The following is a 20,465-nucleotide window of genomic DNA, read 5'->3' as shown; positions in this document are numbered from 1 at the left end:
GGATTTTGGGAAAGTTCTTTGAAAGAGATAAAATAGGATCCCTTAAAGATCCTTGTAAGATCCTCATCAAACCTTCGAAGATTCCTAAGGATCCTGACAAAGATTTTTCAAGGATCCCTGATAGGATCCTTTGAAGATCATTGTAAGATCCTCATCAGATCCTTGAGGATCCTTAAGGATCCTGACAAAAATCTTTTATAGGATCCTCTAAAGATCTTTTAAAGAACCTCTTAAGACCCTTGAGGATCCTGAAAAAGATCTTTGAAAGATCCTTGAACAGTTTTTAACAAGAACCTTGTAAGATCCTCATCAGATCTTTGAGGATCCTTAAGGATCCTGACAAAGATCTTTTATAGGATCCTCTAAAGATCTTTTTAAGAACCTCATAAGTCCCTTGAGGATCCTAAAGGATCCTGACAAAGATCTTTGGAAGATCCTTGAACAGTTCTTACCAAGAACCTTGTAAGATCCTCATCATATCCTTGAGGATCCTTAAGGATCCTGACAAAGATCTTTTGTAGGATCCTTCTAAGATCTTTTTAAGAACCTTGTAAGACCCTTGAGGATCCTTAAGGATCCTGACAAAGATCTTTGGAAGATCCTTGAACAGTTCTTACCAAGAACCTTGTAAGATCTTCATCATATCCTTGAGGATCCTTAAGGATCCTGACAAAGATCTTTTATAGGATCCTTCTAAGATCTTTTTAAGAACCTTGTAAGACCCTTGAGGATCCTTAAGGATCCTAATAAAGATCTTTGGAGGATCCTTGGACAGTTCTTTACAAGACCCTTGTAAGATCCTCATCATATCCTTGAGGATCCTTAAGGATCCTGACAAAGATCTTTGAAAGGATCATTTAAAGGATCTTTTTCAAGATCCTGTAGGATCCTAATGAAATCTCTGAGGATCCTGCAGGATCTTTTAGAAGATCTTTGAAAGGATCCTCATCAGGATCTTCAAGAGATCTTTATAGGATCCTCAAGAAATCCTCTAGGATCTGAGAGGAACTTTAAAAGATCCTTGTCTTCAAGGATCTTTAGAAGACCTTCGCAGATCTTTGCAGATCTTGGAGGATCCTTGAAGATCTTTGGAGATCCTCCAAAGATTTTCACCAGGGGCATTCTTTTGGGACTATTCTGTAATAAGAATTCAAGAAATTCACAGGAATTGGCAGAATTGCATTCTTCGCAGAAATAAAATTCTGTCTATTCTGTTATTCCAGAATTGTCCTCAAACAATACACCCTCAATATTAAAACCTAAAATCTTTATGCTTTTAACCACAGGTGAACCACCCTCTGTTTGTGTGGTCAATGACTGTTTGCAACTTGAGACTTTATATTCATGCGACACGATCGGTTGAAATTTTTACTGAGTAGAGATATTTAAAGTCGCCTTTTACCTTTATGTTTTTTGCCATTCCGAGCCGTAGAAACCCTTCTCTGGTGCGTTCACTGATCAACAGTGTTGCCAGCCAAAGGCCTTCAGCCGGCAACACTGTTGAACAGTAAACTCGCCAGCGAAAGGTTTCTACGGCTCGGAATGGCAAAAAACACCACGCATGACTCAATCAACATTTCCTTGAAAGTTTATTTCAACATAAAGGTAAAAGGCGACTTTAAATATCTCTACTCAGTAAAAATTTCAACCAATCATGTCGCGTGAATATAAAGTCTCAAGTTGCAAACAGTCATTACATGTATACCACACAAACAGAGGGTGGTCAGCCTGTGTATTAACTAGTATATTTTTGTAAGTTTTCTTCATCGCAGATTATATTAAATTAAAGATTACAAGCTCTAAGAAAATAACAACAACAAAAGTAAACATCAGTGAACGTAGTCACTGTTACAGTCGATAGCTCAGCAGTAATGGATGTCTTCACAGTCACTTGATAATCCTGAATCGTCGCGAAGAAAAATGGGTTGTTTGTTGTCATGAAACTTCTTTCGTGTTATTTTTCACTTAATATTGTTGATTTGTGTTGCAGTATCACTGGCTCTAGAGAACAATTACCTTGCTATTACGGGAAAAATCTACAAAAGCCACAGCAATGTGACCCACCATGCTCACTGTAATCCCTTTGATAACAGGGATACTCTTATCCAGCACTCGCTCATTTAGTTTTATTCTCCTCACGCACTTGCCATCTTTAGTGTATGTTGCCACACACAGGAGATCTGTCCCTCGTTCCCATCCAGCAACGACAACAAATTCACCAGATGGATGACATGCAATGCGCCTGTACTCATCTTCTTTCTTGTTAATGTTGAATTTACACTGCTGCTCACCATCTTCCGTAAATATGAACACGCAGGAATCATCATTGTCCAGTATCATGACCTGACCATCAGGACTAGCAGTGATATCATTTGCATTGTTCAGTATCCCTTCTCCAAAGCTACGTACATATCTCCCCTCATGCTCGTACACATTCACAGTCTCATCTGCTGTCAGTACCAGCACTCCGTTATTGGTGACTGCCAGTCTGTCCCAGTCCTCTCCCCTCAAAGGAAACTTGTGTAGTAGGTCAGCGGTATGACCGAATACCTGAACTTCCCGCTCAGCCCCAGGCTCCCCAAGCCTGACCAGTACATAGATGTTGCTATTCACATCAGTGGCGACATCAAAAACAGCTAAGTCCGTCTCAGTGTCATTACTTTCAGGGTAAAATTGAAGAACAAACTTTCCGCTGCTGTTAAAAACTTTCACACTTTGATCCGAATAGTCTGTTATAACAAACTGTCCATCTGTGTTTGTAGCGATACCCTGAGCCCACTTCAGTTTGTGCTCCTTTTCACCCTCCTGGCCAAACGACCATGCTTCACAGCAGTGGTCCCTACCTTGTTTCTGCAACACTTTAGCAACTCTTCCATCACAGAGCGGATCCACTTTCTCTTGCCCGGTATCAACACAGGGCCAGTTGTTTGCGGACAGCTGTTTGTTGCCAAAACTGACCATCAGCATAACATCGTAGATGGTGCGATTCACATGACAAGTAGCGGAAATGATTGCCCCCCGTTCATCTTTACTAAACCGAGCCCAGAAGCCTCCTTTGAGCTCGATAGTAAAACATTCCTTAACAGCTGACAGACTGTGTAGCTCTTCAATACACACTTTACACGCTGCTAATGCGACCTCGGGATTGTCTACTGTCTCCAGTATTGTCGCCATTACTCGATATTGCATGGCCAGTACGCGATCAGACAATTCCAATGCTTCATTAGCGAATGCTTCTGTCGCTTTTCTGCGGGCATCTTTGAATCTGTTTTTTGCATAGGCAAGCGCCCTCGATCGTAGCTGACTCATCCAGGTTAGTAAGCTCCAGTCTTCTCATTCCTTTAGCTAGCGAAAGTGCTTCAGCACTAGCTGTTCCAGCTGCTCCTTCTTCCTTTATCCTACCGTGCTCCCTTCTGGACCTCGCCTTATCAAACACTTCATACAGCAACTCGATTCCTTCTTTAAAGAAGCTAATGGTTGCTAACAAATCTTTTCTTGTTAAGCCCTTCATCTGCGACTTGATTTCATCGATTTCACGCACGATCAAGCCACGGAATTTCTGATCTGTTACGTCACCATCCTTCCACTTTTCTGCCGCTTTATCCCTTACTTTATTCACAAGCAAGCCAATGGTGGCTTTAAAAACTGTTGTGATAATCGAACTCATGTTTTTTATGCAATTTAAAATGAACAATTCAAAGCCTTGTAATTGTGGCTTTTTATTACGCGGGATGCCCTGAAGGGGCATACCGTGTCTAAAAACGGGTCGATTTCTTTTTTTTCTTTTTACGCGGGATGCCCTGAAGGGGCATACCGTGTCTAAAAACGGGTCGATTTCTTTTTTTTCTTTTTACGCGGGATGCCCTGAAGGGGCATACCGTGTCTAAAAACGGGTCGATTTCTTTTTTTTTTTTTCCGTTTTTTTTTTTTCTTCCTCGTAGCTACAAATGTGTACATTAAGTTATTCATTAAACTATCCCCTCTCCTACTCAGGATGTATTGTCCTGATTGTCTTCAACAAAAGAAGGCCAATCAAAATCCTTTTTTGTCGCTTATATCGCGAGGGAGGGGACCCACTCACCCTTACCTGTGTGACGTCAACGCATCATTTGATTTCTTCATTAAAATTGCATTAAATTGTGGCGCCATATTGTTTATAACATGTTCTGGACTCTAGTGTGCCGTTTTCAAACGGAAATTTCACCATTTTGAAGCGGTGAATCAAAAGAATAACTTCTAAGAAGCACCCGACATTTAAAACGGTGGAAATTGGTGAGTTCCTGGCGAAGGAATTGTGCTTTGTTTGACAGTCTTAGACCACGACGCGAGACTGAAAAGAGGTCATTGAGAAGCTTATGTTACCGTAATGGAATTTCAAAAATTTCCAGTGAAAGTCTGGGTCACGTAATACATGGGAAACAACGTAACGCGATCGTCGTGACTCAAACTATTCCATTAGCAAGGATAGATTTATCAATCGGTGAAGCATACAGTTGGAATAAATGAATCAGCCCCAGCATCACGCGTAATGCCAGTGTAGCAGGCATCTTGTTTTTTTTTTCTTCCTCGTAGTCACAAATCGGTACATTAATTTATTCATTAAACTCTCCCCTCTCCTACTCGGGATGTATTGTTCTGATTGTCTTCAACAACAGCAGGCCAATCAAAATCCATTCTTGTCGCTTATATCGCGAGGGAGGGGACCCCTCACCCCTACCTGTGTGACGTCAATGCATCATTTGATATATTTATCAAAGACGGATTAAGTCGCGCCATATTGTTTTAACATGTTCTGGACTCAAGTGTGCCGTTTTCAAACGGAAATTTCACCATTTTGAAGCGGTAAATCGAAAGAATAACTTCTAAGAAGCACCCGACACGTAAAACGGTGGAAATTGGTGAGTTCTTTGCGAAGGAATCGTGCTTTGTTTGACAGTCTTAGGCCACGACGCGAGACAGAAAAGAGGTCATTGAGAAGCTTACGTTATCGTAATGGAATTTGACAAATTTCCGCTGATAGTCTGAGTCGCGTAACACACGGAAAACAACGTAACACGATCGTCGTGACTCAAACTATTCCATTAGCAAGGATAGTTTTATCAATCGGCGAAGCATACAGTTGGAATAAATGAATCAGCCCCAGCATCACGCGTAATGCCAGTGTAGCAGGCATCTTGTTTTTTTTTTTCTTCCTCGTAATAGCAAACCTGTACATTAATTTATTCATTAAACCCTCCCCTCTCCTACCCGGGATGTATTCTTCTGATTGTCTTCAACAAAAGCAGGCCAATCAAAATCCATTCTTGTCGCTTATATCGCTAGGGAGGGGACCCGCTCACCCCTACCTGTGTGACGTCAACGCATCATTTGATTTCTTTATTACTGACTGCATTAAATTGTGGCGCCATATTGTTAACATGTTGTGGACTCAAGTGTGCCGTTTTCAAACGGAAATTTCACCATTTTGAAGCGGTAAATCGAAAGAATAACTTCTAAGAAGCACTCGACATTTAAAACGGTGGAAATTGGAGAGTTCCTGGCTAAGGAATCGTGCTTTGTTTGACAGTCCCGATCCACGATGGATCGATGGGAGACTAAAAAGAGGTCATTGAGAAGCTTACGTTATCGTAATGGAATTTCCAAAATTTCCTGTGGGACCCTTTGTAGCGTAACACAAGGGAAACAAGATAACGCCATCTTCGTGACTCAAAATATCCATTAGCAAGGATAGTTTTATCAATCGGCGAAGCACACAGTTGGAATAAATGAATTAGCCCCAGTATCTCGCGTAAATGTCGGTACTCGTTTCAACAAATCTGCACATTAATTTATTTATTAAACTAGTCGGGATGTATTCTTCTGATTGTCTTCAACAAAATCAGGCCAATCAAAATCTATTTTTGTCGCGTATATCGCGAGGGAGGGGACGTACTCACCCCTACCTGTGTGGCGTCAAAGCATCATTTGATTTATTCGTTAATCTAGGATTAAATTTGTGGCGCCATGCATATTGTTAACATGTTGTGGACTCAAGTGTTCCGTTTCAAACGGAAGATTAACCATTTTGAAGCGGTAAGTCGAAAGAGTTAGTTCTAAGAAGCAGTCGATATCTAAAACGGTGGGAATTGGAGAGTTCCTGGCGAAGGAATCGTGCTTTGTTTGACAGTTCTAGAGCACGATGGGACTTGAGAAGAGATCATTGATACGCTTACGTTATCGTAATGGAACGCGATCATCGTTACTCAAACTATTCCATTAGCAAGGATAGTTTTATCAATCTGCGAAGCAACTATTTTGAAGCGGTAAATCAAAAGAATGACTTCAAAGAAGCACTCGACATTTAAAACGGTGGAAATTGGATAGTTCCTGGCGAAAAAAAATCGTGCTTTGTTTGACAGTTTTAGATACACGATGGGAGACTGATACCCCTTTCCCCGGGAATTGAAATAACTGGGTATTTTCCCACACTGTCCATTCCGGTAGTCGAGCATTAGACTTTTTAATACCCATTTACCCCGGGGCATTTGATCATCTCATGTTTTTTACGTTACAGCACTTTTTCCCCCTTTAATGACCTATTCATTGGCAAATACAGTAAGTTTCTTATTGAATACGTCCATGTACAACAAAAATGGGACGCTACAGCAGCAGAATGGCCATTTTGGCAATACTACGGTGTGTTGGAATGTTTCCTGAGGTATTACAAACATTGTTTTGCAAGTCAACGATCTGTCATGTCACTCATCGTCGCTCGCGTGATTATCAACACTTCCATTTCTAAAATTAAAAAATAAAACAGGCTAACGTCATCACTCCCCGGGTCATCACGCAATGTGTTATTCAAGCTTTAATACGATGGGCCTTGTCAGTTTACCCATAAACGCATAAAATATTGCTCGTGTACCGACCGTATTAAGTTCTCTTTTTCAAACATCTGATTTTAACAGCCTTGAGGCTTGAGTAACATTTTCACAACAAATAGCGGTAGGAGAAATGTGCGGGTCATTGCGCATTTTTGACCTTTTGATTATTTTTGTGAAAACAGACGCATACGTCAGAGAATAAATATCCTAAAGGAACAAATTACTTTCATTGTTCAATTGTCGCCTGACGTCGCACAAACAGATACTTCATACTAACTAATTCCTTTGTTTTCTGCGGTCATTTGTTCCTCAAGAAAGCTACCAACAGTAAGTATATGACGTTCGCCTCTAGCTACGTTAGCTGTGATTTCATACAATAACAAAAGATGAGAATTTCGTCAAACAGACCGGTAGGAGGGGTATCTGACGAAAATGTTGGTGGGTGAAACAACATAACGCTATCTTTGTGACTCATACTACTATTGCATGCACACATGGAAAACGCTGATAGGATTTTATGAATTTGGATGATATCCGTTATCTTTAGCCTGAGTGATTCTTTTTTCTTTCAGCTTAGATTGCTTCACGAGAATTTCCGCTATCTCTGAGATTGCTGTGACGTTTAATACGATTACGATATCATTAGCAACTTTTGAAATTGATTGAAAATTAGCCTTTGAAAAGTTATAATTTCCCTTAATAAATGATCCCTTAACAAGCTTAGTCAATATGAAATGCTATCTAATCTTTGCAAGCTTATGTGCACTCTGGAGGGATGATGTACGGTGTTTTGAGCGAAAAATCAATTATGTTATTGCCATGCTATGAAAACAATCTCGGTGTAAGGTTACGTTGTGATGGTGCAAACAATCTGGGTACAATGTTACTTTGTGATTGTGCAATCAATCTGGGTACAAGTTTACGCTGAAATGGTGCAATCAATCTGGATACAAGGTTACGTTGAAATGGTGCAATCTACGTTGATAAAGACGGCGAATAGCAAGTTAAGCGTTTAGTTAGATGGTAACAATTGTACTTTGCGATTGGCGTTGAGTTCGAAACGTTTTCATTAGTCGTATTTAGAGATCTTTTTCGAGGAGGACACCAATTACTGCTTGAGGTAACTGCTTTTACCTAGACCCTGTTTGGTTGATATAGCTTGTAATCAGTAGCGGTATTTTGTACGAAATGACAAATAGGCGAAAAGTGTCCTGCAGATCTCGGTTTATATATTCAGAGTTTACGTTCACTCGTGTGTTTCACGGCAAGGTTGTGGTTTGTAATTTATCTTAACTGGAATTAATTGAAAAAGCGTTGATTTTTTTTTATACATACTTCTGATTTGATGGTTTTTAATTTATCTTTAAAGCGACGATTGGGGAAACTGTCATCCTTATACTTTGGTGTTAAGACTGCATTTGGTAGCATACCAAAGACTCAATAATGAATTGTTGTTTCTGATGAAAGGAAGCTTCAACAACGTTCATCATTTTTCTTTTCGCGCTGCACCCGACTTGGGACCCTGTTCACAGGCCAGAGAGGATGAGCTACCTCTTCCTGTCTTGTCACAGGCTAATGTAATATATGAAACAAGAACCCGTTAAGAGTTTAAGCTGCTCGATTGCAGCGTCAGTTAACTCAGTAATACTCAACCTCTGTATTTGAATTTTCATGATTTGACCCTCATGTGCAGCCGCTCTAATTATAACAATGCCCTACACACGGAAATGTGACTGCCTGCGTGATGCAACGTTTTCTATTATGTCGTAACGGGGAACTCATTTACCGTAACATCACTAGAAATCCCTATAGGCCCTCTAAGGAAAAACAAGAGAGCCTGTTGGGCAAAACTATTACGTCATGTTCTGTATTTTTAATTACATCGCGTTGTAGGGAAAGTTACCTCGTGTATTTACGGCTTATGTGAAGTACATGTAATTTAGAAATCTTCGGTAGAGTCTTTTCTCGCCATATCGAACAAAGGATAATAACAGCGAAGTTTTACTCTCATTTGAAATACAGTCGAACCTCCCTTTGCGACCACCCCTCACGAGCAACCACTTTTCCAAAATACCAAACGTTTTCAAGTCAAATCACTATAGATGGAACCTCTCGTAGGCGACCACCTCTCGTAAGCGACCACCTCTCGTAAGCGACCACTTTTAGAGATGATTGTTTATAATTTTCAATGGTTTTTAACCTCCCGTAAGCGACCACTTGACACACAATCTGCTGTTTCTATCACGGGCGAAAATTGACTGTAACATATCGGCCCACATCATTACAGCGGATACCGTATTTTAATAAAAAGTGTTTTAAAAAGTCTCACAGCCGGAGCTACCGGAAGTGTCTCCCGACATTGAAACAAATGATAACATATAATGCACTATAGTGCACACTGAAATAAACTTTAATCTGAATCCCTTATAGGAAAGAAACTCTCTCATCTTGTAAATAGCATTCATGTACATGCACGACCAATGATGACTCTCTTAACCTTGTATCATCTAGCCTGCGAGCAAGCTCTCCACCCCCAAGAGAGCTTGCTCGCAGGCTATGTATTATCCAACAGAAAAATTGTGGCGATAAAGAACGTCAACTAGACTATGTAACAAACAAACAAACGCCAAAGTTGTTGATGTGTTACGCTTGAAATGTAACATTGCCGTTTACTGTTTGCTCTTAAATCAGGCAGTCTAAAGAAAAGTTTTTACTTTGGATTTCAATAAGCACTGGCAAAAGGGTGTCCGCAATTTCCATATGTAAATTACCCGAAATTTAGACCCCCACCCCCCTCCCCCCCGTGGTCTGACCTCTGGCAAGCGACAACCTCCCGTAAGTGACCTCATATCCTTGACATTATGGGTAGTCGCTTACGGGAGGTTCGACTGTAATCATTGTCCCATTGATAATAAATACAACTAATTTAACACTTTTTTATATAAACTGGGCTCATGTCACCTAATTGGAGTCGATTTTTTGTGCGTACTTGCGTGTTTCCTTTTTACAGACTGGCGCCAAATAAGCCAAAACAGTGTTGGCAAGGACGTCAAATCCCTGCAGGGAAAAGAAAGAAAAACGCTCTATAATCCCTCGACCTCACAGGGTGGAGGTTAAGCGATAAATATAATAGGTCCCTATTGTCGATTACTGGCGCCTTTCTCTAATAATCCCCCTTTGATGAGGCCTGAAATTAAATGATCCCCTCTCCAGAAGCTTCAATAATCTCAATGGCACTGGTAGAAATGTTTTTCGCAATGCTTAAATGGTACACTTGGACAAGTCGAAGTAGCCGGAAGTCAGGTCTCTGTGGCGTATCGGTAATTACCTAATCATAAGCAACTCCAGTATGATGTCACGTAACATAATGGAAGGTCAGAAAAACAATCTCATGCTAGCTTTCTGAGTTGCTCATATACTGTATTTTGTTTTATTTTAGTAAAATAATTCTGATTAGTTTTCAGCAGTTATTTTTTCTTTCAATTTTAACAGATTGTCTTTTTTTTGGTTTTGTTTTGCAGGTGTAAGTTGTTGACGTTGAATTTCTTCCTGAGAGTGAAACCAACTGATTGTTAGCAAGGAAGGCCTACAAAACGTAGCACCTACATAGTGCTGGACTGTTTGTTACAAGAGCACTCAGTGGCAGAAAACGTAGCGACCACAAAGCGTAGCAGTCGGCTGATTATCAAAACAGAAAACCCAACAAAGAACATCCATCGTAGCAGCCACTCGGTTGTTACAACAGAACACCCATTGTAGCAGCCGCTCGGTTGTTACAACACCCATCGTAGCAGCCACTTGGTTGTTACAACAGAACACCCATCGTAGCAACTACTCGGTTGCTACACCCATCGTAGCAGCCACCTGGTTGTTACAACAATAAGTAGCAGCCACTTGGTTGTTACAATTGTTACACATTATACACAATTGTTACACAGAAAATAACAGATATTCAAAGCTATACAAACCTTGCAAACCTTGGAAAACAAAGAGTGTGACATAAAACAGAGAGTGCGATATTGAAACAAAAGAGACAGTGAATTACACAATAAAGAACTGTGAAGAAGAGTCGGACAAAAATAGTTACAGAGTATTTAACGATGCTTGACATGAATAAAAAAGTGAAAAACGGTACTTGTAGGTCACTTTTTGCATTGTTTATTAATAATATTAAAAGGGATACTAAAAGAAGACGACATCATTATCGAGAACCCAGTAGAATCCCATTAAGAGCTCTGAAGAAGGGTTTAAAAAGGAGAAACAGAAAATTGGTTAGAAAGTATGTTTTAAAAACTGTCCCAAAATCGTCTTTTCTTTATCAAATTATGAAAGTAGCTTCATTACGAAAAACAGTACTTTGTAGCACTAGGAAAGCTATGGAAAACTGCACAAGCAAATATCTTGCATCGAAAAAAGAAAGGACTTATAAAAATGTTAATCATGAAATGACACATGTCACTACAAAGGAATCTAGCGATATAGAGACCAATCCTTATCCTCGTGTCCTTGCTTTACGTGGACTCTTCGATCCTTGCGTTATTTCAAACAAAGAAGCACATATTATTAATGGAAATATATTCATCAGTAAAGCGACAAATTCCAAGACCTCTTCCATCAGTGAACTGTCACAACAGGGAACAAATGCTAGAAGACATTTCATGAATTATTGCCTTACTCATTCAGGCAAGTTTTCATGTGCGGTAGATTGTTTTCTTGAACTTAGCGTTGCTATTTTTAAAGATTCTCTGAAAGATATCGAACGTAATGAGTTTTTTCAAACTTTATTTGACGCATGTCTACAGTTAGAAAACCATGATGTACAAACAGAAATGACAGTAGTTCGAGAACCTGTTTGGGTTTATCTAAGACAACATTGTAACTCATTTGCCGCAATGTCTGCAGATGCTGTATTTAGTGACATATTTACGTTGGATACAGTTGGTATGATGACGGAGGAATTAAAATCCCTTTTTCTTATACAACAAAGTAATCAGTCAGTTTGTTCATCGTGTAACAATGCAATTATAAAAAACACAGCTATATTTGTACTTTACATAAATTCTCCGAACTTGCTTCATAATGGCTTAGAGAATTATGTTTCTGAGGCTATATTACCAAATGGCAGTGCACTCTATTGTGATTTGTGTCAAGAGCATTCTGGGGATCTTCCAATGCTACAACATTTTATTACGCTTCCACGATTTTTAACTGTGGAACTGTCATCCAATTATATTAATCAAATATTTTTTCCTTTGACTATGGATGTACTTGGTCAAAATTATGTACTTAAAGGCATGGTTCGATGTATAAGTTCTCATTTTACAGTTGCTATAAGAGATGATGCTCGTTGGATATATGTAGATGATATGTGTGTTTCAGTTAGAATTTACACTTCGTTTCAGCACCTCTTGAGTATCCATTCTAACGGTTGGTTTTTTGCTATATATGAAAGGTCTTCAATAAGAGATAATAATTCTTCAATAAGAGATAATAATGGTATACAAAAAAATGCAGTAGCGTGCAAAACTGTGCAGCAAAATTGTAATAATGTTCTTGTTGGTACTTTACCGAAAGATGTACCTATTATTAAAACTACAAATAATGAAACTATAACGAAGAGTTCTGCTATAGCTCTGTATGCAATTTGTTTTTCTGTTGTTAAACCTTGCAGTTATTGGAAGTCTGATACATTAGATGCTCTTGTTGAATATGGAAGTGCTTTCTTTACTGAGACTATTAAAAATCAGACAAGTTCCAGTGAACTACCACAGAATGTTAATATATGCGGTGCCAATATTAATGTAAAATTTGTTACGAGTAATAAAGGAATTCTTGTATGTAATTCAGTTTTTAGTAAATTAGCCCTTGAGAGGTTGATGTTGCAGAATGTAACTAAGAGTTCAGGATTTTTACTTCAGTTTCCCAGCCTATGTTTAAGTTGCGTTTTTCACAAAACCAGCAGAAATACAACATTTTACTTAATTTCTTTGAATAAAATTCAAGGACTTAATGTACACAGAGTAAGTGATAAAAATTATTTAGTCGAAAGGGTCTATCAAAGTGTGACAAATACTGTAAAGTCTAATGAAATACAGTATTTTTTTCAGAGTGTATTGTGCACCTGTGAGTTAAATAAAGGTGAAAAACAAAAGATTATGAAATGCCACAAATCTGCTAAGTGTAAAATAGAAAATGCAATTAAAAGGAGAAAGTCTTATTCTCAATTCGAGCCTGCAAGGAAAAAAATCTGCTTAGATAAGTACCGTGAGTGTTACAATGAGAAAAAGCAAAAAGTTCTGATTGCACGCACCGAAAAATATAAATCTATGGATAGAAATGAAAAGAAGAATCTTCTTGTTGCTCGTGCTGAAAAATATAAATCTATGGATGTCAATGAAAGACAAAATCTTCTCACGGCTTGTGCAGGAAAATATAGATCTATGGATCCCAATGAAAAACAAAATCGTCTCGCTCGTTGTGCAGAGAAATATAAATCTATGGATCCCAATGAGAAACAAAATATGCTAACTCACCGTGCAGAGAAATATAAATCTATGGATCCCAATGAGAAACAAAATATGCTAACTCACCGTGTAGAGAAATATAAATCTATGGATCCCATTGAGAAACAAAATATGCTAACTCACCGTGCAGAGAAATATAAATCTATGGATCCCAATGAGAAACAAAATATGCTAACTCACCGTGCAGAGAAATATAAATCTATGGGTGCTCATGAGAAAGAACAACTCTTAGCTAAAACAAGAGAAACTTATCACAACACGAAAAACGAAGAAAAAGAAAAATGGCTCGAAAAGATCAGGAGAGTGGCTAGGAACACAGAAGAAAGAAAAGCTATCTCAGGCAATGACTTGGACTTCTGTATTGCATCTTTTCAAAAAGCAGTAAGAGAAGGTCCTTATTACATATGTTCTGTGTGTAATAGAATTCTTTATAGGAAAACAGTAATAGAATTAAAGAAAAGTAAATATGTCAAACAGCATCTTTTCACAGGAAAAATGTCTTTTGATAAGAAAGAATATATCTGTAAAACATGTCACTCTAAATTGTTAAAAGAACAAGTTCCATGTCAAGCTGTTTATAACAAATTAATGGTTGATGAAATCCCCCTAGAACTAGAATGTCTAGAAAAACTTGAGCAGATTCTTATATCTCAGTGCATTGTCTTTGAAAAAATAGTAATTATGCCCAAAGGTCAACAAAGGAAAATTAAAGGAGCTATCTGTAATATGCCTGTAGAATGTGATCATACCTGTAATGTCTTGCCTAGACCTCCTGGAAGCTCGGGAATAATTATGTTAAAACTTAAAAGAAAGCTTGATTTGAGAGGCCATGTTTACTTTCAAGCTGTACGACCTGCAGTTATACTCAATGCGCTAAATTGGCTCAGAATGAACAATCCTTTATATAGTGGTATAACAGTTAATATTGAAAACATTGACATAAATCTGAGAGAAATGCAGTTACGAGCTGATTCAGACAGTGCCGATGGTGAAAGGTCTCCGATTATTCAGGTATCTTGTGAACAGAAAGCAACAAATGATCAAAGTGAGGAGGAAAGAGATGATCCTTTGAATGAATTTAGAGCAGCAACTTCTGAAACCTGTTTACAGTCAGTGCTACCAGATTATCCTGTAAGTGTGGACAAAAATACCAGATTAAAGTCCCATGGAAATGAAATTTTTAATATTGCACCAGGTGAAAATAAACATCCAGTTTCATTCATGACTGATAAACATTGTGAAGAATTAGCATTTCCAGTATTATTCCCAAAGGGCAGATTTGGCTATACTGTAGAGAGAGCGGTTAATCTGTCACCTACAAAATACTTCAATGCCCGTCTCTTACATTATAGTGGTAAGTTTGCAATGAATCCTGAATATTTGTTTTTTGCGCAGTTCATCATAGAACAAAAAAAAGTTTCAGATAGTATTGCTATTGCTCTGACAAAAGTTCATGGACAGTCTCTGACTGCATCTCATTTAAGATCTAATGTGCGAAATTTTCAAAATCTTATTTTTCAAGACCAGGCTTACTTGTTTTTAAGACAAATTCCAGGTACACCGCCATACTGGCAAAAATTTATGTATGAAGTTATAGCGATGGTAAAACAACTTGGAATTCCAACATGGTTCATGACATTGTCTTGTGCTGACCTTCGATGGCCTGAGCTGTTTCAAATTATTGGGAAGATACAAGGACTTAATTTAACTGATGAAGAAATTGAAGGATTGTCTTACAATGAGAGGTGCTCTATGCTTAATTCTAATCCTGTTGTTGTTGCTAAGCATTTTCAGTACAGAGTAGAGACATTTTTCACTGAAGTGTTATTCAGCAAAGGAAATCCTATTGGTAAAATAGTTTATTATGCTTTACGTATTGAATTTCAAATGAGAGGATCACCTCATTTACATGCACTAATATGGACAAGTGATTGCCCAAAGTTAACAAATGAAACAAAAGAAGATTACATAAAATATATAGACAATCATGTTCAAGCATATTTGCCAGATAAACAAAAAGATTCTCAATTATTTACCTTAGTTCAAACTTATCAGAAGCACAATCACTCAAAGAGTTGTAGAAAATATACTAATGTTCCATGCAGATTTAATTTTGGACAATTTTTCACAAAGAGAACAGTAGTAGCAGAACCACTTTCTGAAAAGTTAGATGAAGAGTTGAAAAGAGACATTTTAACAAGAAGAAATGAAATTCTTTGCTTAGTAAAAGAGGAAATAAATAAAATCTTGAACCCAAATAAACCACAGTATAATCCTAAGACAACGGAAGAAAAACTTTTGAGTTCATTAGGTGTTACAGAAGAACAATATTACTGGGCCTTGTCTATATCTGGTGATTCTGATTTTGATCTGCATCTTAAAAGACCGCTTGATAGCTGTTTTATCAATAATTATTTTGTTGCTGGAATAAAAGGTTTTAGGGCTAATGTTGACTTACAACCTGTTTTTAACCATTACAAATGTATAACTTATGTTTGCTCATACTTCATAAAGGATGAAACAGAATGTTCACAGGCTATTGCCAATGCAGCAAAAGAAGCAAAGACTTCAAATTTGGCCATTAAAGACAGTTTGAGAAAAATAGGAGCGGCTTTTCTTTCTACTAGAGAAGTGAGTTCACAAGAATGTGTATATAGATGTATGCCTGAACTTTGGTTGAGAAAAGTTTTCCCTAAAACAGTTTTTGTGAGCACAGATTTACCTGACAATAGAATTCGAGTTGCAAAGAGCAAAATAGAACTTGATGAGTTAGATGAAGATAGTACAGATATTTACAAATCCAATATAATCGAACGCTATAGCATCAGACCTAACAAAATCCCAATTATTGATAACTTATGTCTAGCTGAATTTGCTACATATTATTACAAAGAATACAAAAATGATTGTGAGACAAGCGATGCACAACCTGAAATTCTTACAGATGATGTTATAGAATCACATGTTCAATTTACTACAAATGCAGATGTCATTAACTATTTACCATCCAAAATAAGATTAATAAACACAAATGAAGTTATGAAATGTAGAAAAACTAAGGCTGTATTACGGTATCATAGACCTAACAAAGTAAAAGAGCCCGAAAAGTACTTTCACCACTTACTTATGCTGTACTATCCATGGCGTAATGAAGATAGTCTTATTGGCAATGGACAAACATACGCATCAAGATTTTATGAGCCTAAAGTGCAAGCTATTGTTGAACAAAAAAGAACAATATTTGAACCTGAAGCAGATGCTATAACAGAAGCATTAGAAGCCCTAAGAAATAGTGAAGTTAATAATTTTAGCCATTCCTTTGATTCTTTAAATGATCAAGAAAATGAAGACTTGCAATTAGATATGCAAAGTAATGTTGAAAGTGATGAAGAATCATTTAATGAACAAATTATTTCACATCTTTCTTCCAATTCTAGTAGTGATAAAGTGTCTACAAATGCAACAATTACAAGTTATGTTCAACCAAGGGAAATTTCTGATGATCTATTACGTGAACATATAAGGTCGTTAAACAAGAAACAGCGTATTGCGTATGATAGTGTGCTACGCTGGTGTAGAAACAAAGTTAAAAATCTTCGTTCTCTAAAACCTTACGACATTAACCCAATATATCTTTTTATGACTGGAGGTGCTGGCTCAGGGAAAAGTCATGTAATAAATACAATATATCAGACAGCAATTAAAACATTTAGACAGACAACAAATAATCCTGATCTGCCAACAGTCCTGTTAATGGCGCCCACTGGTGTTTCTGCGATACACATAGGCGGAACAACTATACATTCAGCGTTGGCTATCCCTAAAGAAACCGGTGACAATCTTCCAGCAATGTCTGACCAAAAGAAAACACAAATGAGACTTACACTGTCGGAATTAAAGCTTATTATAATAGATGAAATTTCTATGGTTTCTAACATTACTCTTCTTCATATACATCAAAGGCTAAGGGACATTTTTGGATCATCCAGCTCTAAACTATTTGCTGGTATAAGTATTATAGCTGTAGGAGATTTGTATCAACTACCACCTATACGGAGGAAACCTATTTTTGAAAAATTCAACAATGAGTGTTTCAATTTATGTCATCCATGGCATGTCTTCACGATGATAGAATTGACTGACATTATGAGGCAGAAAAATGATCGGCAGTTCGCCGAAATTTTAAACAGATTTAGAACAGCTTCACAAACTGAAGAGGATCTTAATTGTATTAATTCTCGAGTATTAGTCCCATCAACAAACAATTACCCCTTGAATGCACTTCACATCTGGGCAGAAAATGATCCTGTTAATGAACATAACAACAAACAACTTTTACAATTATCTACACCTTTGTTTGTACTTAGAGCTACAGACCAGTATCCATCAAATGTTACAAAACAAGATATTGACAAAGTATTATCGAGAGGGAGATCTGAAACAGGAGGGCTTGAATTTGAAGTGAAGATTAAAGAAGGTGCTAGAGTAATGCTTACTACAAATATTAATATTGCAGATAGACTTATAAATGGGCAAATGGGAACTGTTGTTAAGATTCATGTCAATAAAAAAACACAAAAACCAACTGTGGTTTATATAAAGTTTGATGATAATGAAGCAGGAAGAACTTTAATACAAAACAGTAGTAGTATATTTGCTAGAGAAAATGCTGTTGTTCCTATTGAACAAGTATTATCAAAAATAAAAGTTCGACCAGGTAAACCATCTTCTCCAGAAGTACAGAGAATTCAATTTCCAATAAGTCTAGCTTGGGCATGTACAATTCATAAAGTCCAGGGTTTAACACTGCGAAATGTTGTTATAAGTTTCCATTTGAACAAACAAAGATCTTTTAACTATGGACAAGTATATGTTGCGTTAAGCAGGTCAACTTCACTTCAAGGACTTCATATTTTAGGAGAAATCAATACTAAACACATAAAAGCAGATCCTAGAGTACATAATGAATATGATAGATTAAGAAGTTTCAAGTTAGTAGATTTAAAAGATATTACACATTCAAATAAACGAAAAATAGAAGATAACAATTTAGTTGTAACATTATGTCTTTTAAATATACGCTCCCTAAGAAAACATAGCTCTGATGTTAAATGTGATGTAAATATTTTGAAAAATGATCTTATAGCATTCACTGAGACTCAACTTTTACCTAATGATAACGATTCAGATATTATAGATAATTTATCTCCTTTTTCCTTATATAGGTATGATCATAATTCAGATAAATATTCAAGTTTGGCCATATGCATCAAAAAAAAATTTCATGTAACAAATCAAGAATACTACCCAACTTTAAATGCTGTTAGGTTTATGTTCACATTTAACAACCATAGATCATACGACGTAAATATTTCTCTCCTTTTAATTTATCGTAAAAATAACTCAAACATACTTGACCTTATTAATGGTATTGACTATTTAGTTAGAAGTAATCCTATCGATATAATCCTGGGAGATTTCAATATTAACTATTTTAGCAGCAAAGACATGGAACCACTCTCATCATTAATGCAGTCTTTAGATTATTTACAGATTGTAGAGATACCTACATTTATTTCAGGTAGTTTACTAGACCATGTTTACATCAGACAAGCAAATAAACTTAATATTGATAGTTCAGTAATCAATGTGTACTACTCTGATCATGATGCAATAAAAATAACAATACGAATTTAAACTTCGCGTTTACCGTTTCGTATTTGATAAATAATAGACTTCGTGTCTCCAATACAAAAAATAATTCGTTAAATCAAAAAAGAATGTTAAATACTTTGATATGATTTGATCTGATGAGACACAGAAAGGAGCCCGTCCATCCTTCCTAGCCGAGTGGATGTATTGTCATCAATGCATTTATGGATTCTGTTATCAAGTAAGTAGGATACAAAAAGGCTTTTTACTTTTTCTATATCAACGTTCGATTCCTTACTGTGATGTTTTGTTGAGCTGTAGAACTTGATTGATTTGATTAATGCGTCGATGGATTGTATTATCAAGTTAAGTATGCAGAATACAAATAGATTTTCTAATAAATTAATTTGTAAATGAAAGAAATGGATCAGCTTTATGATTCCAGTAGCATTAGTGATTCCAGCCATTATTCTTTTCAGTCACTAGCGCAAGATATAATGGGTAGATGCTCAAGTCTAAACTTCCTGAAGAAATGTAATATAAAGATCCGGTACTTAGACGACAAACATAACTCATGGATCAATTTACCCAACAACAACAAACGAGGCTTCAAGAATTTTGGAAGACCACAAGAACTGCTTCAGAAAGGGAATTTTTAAACAATTAAATTGAGGACAGTTCAAGCTAGCCCTTCTCGAGGGGGTGCTTCAAGTACCAATGTTCGGTTTGGCGCAAGGACTCCTTCGCGCTGTCGCCTATTGAAAAAGGCACAGGCGACAGTTTCAAGTTTGGAAAGAATTCTGCAAACCTGAAGTATCTCAGTGAAGCAAAGTGTCCAGTGACAGACAATGGAATAAAATACATTGGGAAGCACTGTGTTAAGTTAAACTACTTGAATATCAAAGGATACAAAGCTCTACGAGATGTCGGCATAACTCACATCGTTCAAAACTGCTTTAAACTGATATTTCTTGATATGGGGAAGTGTAACATCATGGATTACGATAGTGATGGTATGCGTATTATCAGCATTCATTGGCCTCCGTTGAAGAAACTCATTATACGAAGATGTGAATATATGACAGCTACAGGAATCAAGACTATTGCTGCACAATGCTGTAGCTCCCGGCAGTACTTACAAGTGCAAGAAATCTTAGAAAACTGTAGATAAAGAAAAAAATATTACTGTATTCAAAAGTATGTGCACATGGATAAAGCATTTGTTCAGTCTGTTTTTTTTTTTTTTTTGCTTGCTTTGTAGAGTAACTTGCAGCTCCAATACAGTGAGTTGTGCTATCTTCTTGATAACTACGGCGTGAAGAGGAAATTAAACTATGTAGTACATCGTCACGTACCTGGAACTGACAAGGAGCAAGCGACCATATCGTTTTAATGTTTTAGATTCAAATGTGCTGTTTACAGAAAG

At 37.1% G+C, this 20,465-nt stretch overlaps 2 protein-coding genes and 2 pseudogenes across 4 annotated transcripts in view; 1 reads left to right on the top strand and 3 right to left on the bottom strand.

The window, feature by feature from the left end:
* The window catches only part of LOC146452367 (uncharacterized), a 176,731-nt pseudogene that overhangs the window by 16,062 nt on the left and 140,204 nt on the right, over positions 1–20,465 (bottom strand). The window lies entirely within an intron of this gene.
* LOC146452369 (uncharacterized) overlaps positions 1–20,465 on the bottom strand; it is a 160,228-nt gene that overhangs the window by 16,062 nt on the left and 123,701 nt on the right. Inside the window, exon 2 of one of the 2 annotated variants that reach the window (XM_085097978.1) lies at positions 1,192–1,230. The exons of the other annotated variant lie outside the window; for it this stretch is intronic. The gene's annotated coding sequence lies outside the window, so the exon portion shown is untranslated. Of the gene's footprint in view, positions 1–1,191; positions 1,231–20,465 lie in introns of those variants that run through there. 2 annotated transcript variants of the gene reach the window in all.
* On the bottom strand, positions 1,501–3,681 carry LOC146452383 (uncharacterized; annotated as a pseudogene).
* Positions 16,049–19,362, top strand: LOC146452382 (uncharacterized). Its single transcript, XM_085097935.1, has one exon. The coding sequence runs from the start codon at positions 16,049–16,051 to the stop codon at positions 19,082–19,084; it is 3,036 nt and encodes a 1,011-aa protein (XP_084954061.1). The 3' UTR covers positions 19,085–19,362.

The sequence above is a fragment of the Pavona decussata genome, unplaced genomic scaffold, assembly GCF_977016875.1.
Source record: "Pavona decussata unplaced genomic scaffold, jaPavDecu1.1 SCAFFOLD_371, whole genome shotgun sequence".
NCBI lineage: Eukaryota > Metazoa > Cnidaria > Anthozoa > Scleractinia > Agariciidae > Pavona > Pavona decussata.
Note: the sequence above shows the minus strand (reverse complement) of the source record. Positions and strands in the feature narration are given on the sequence as shown.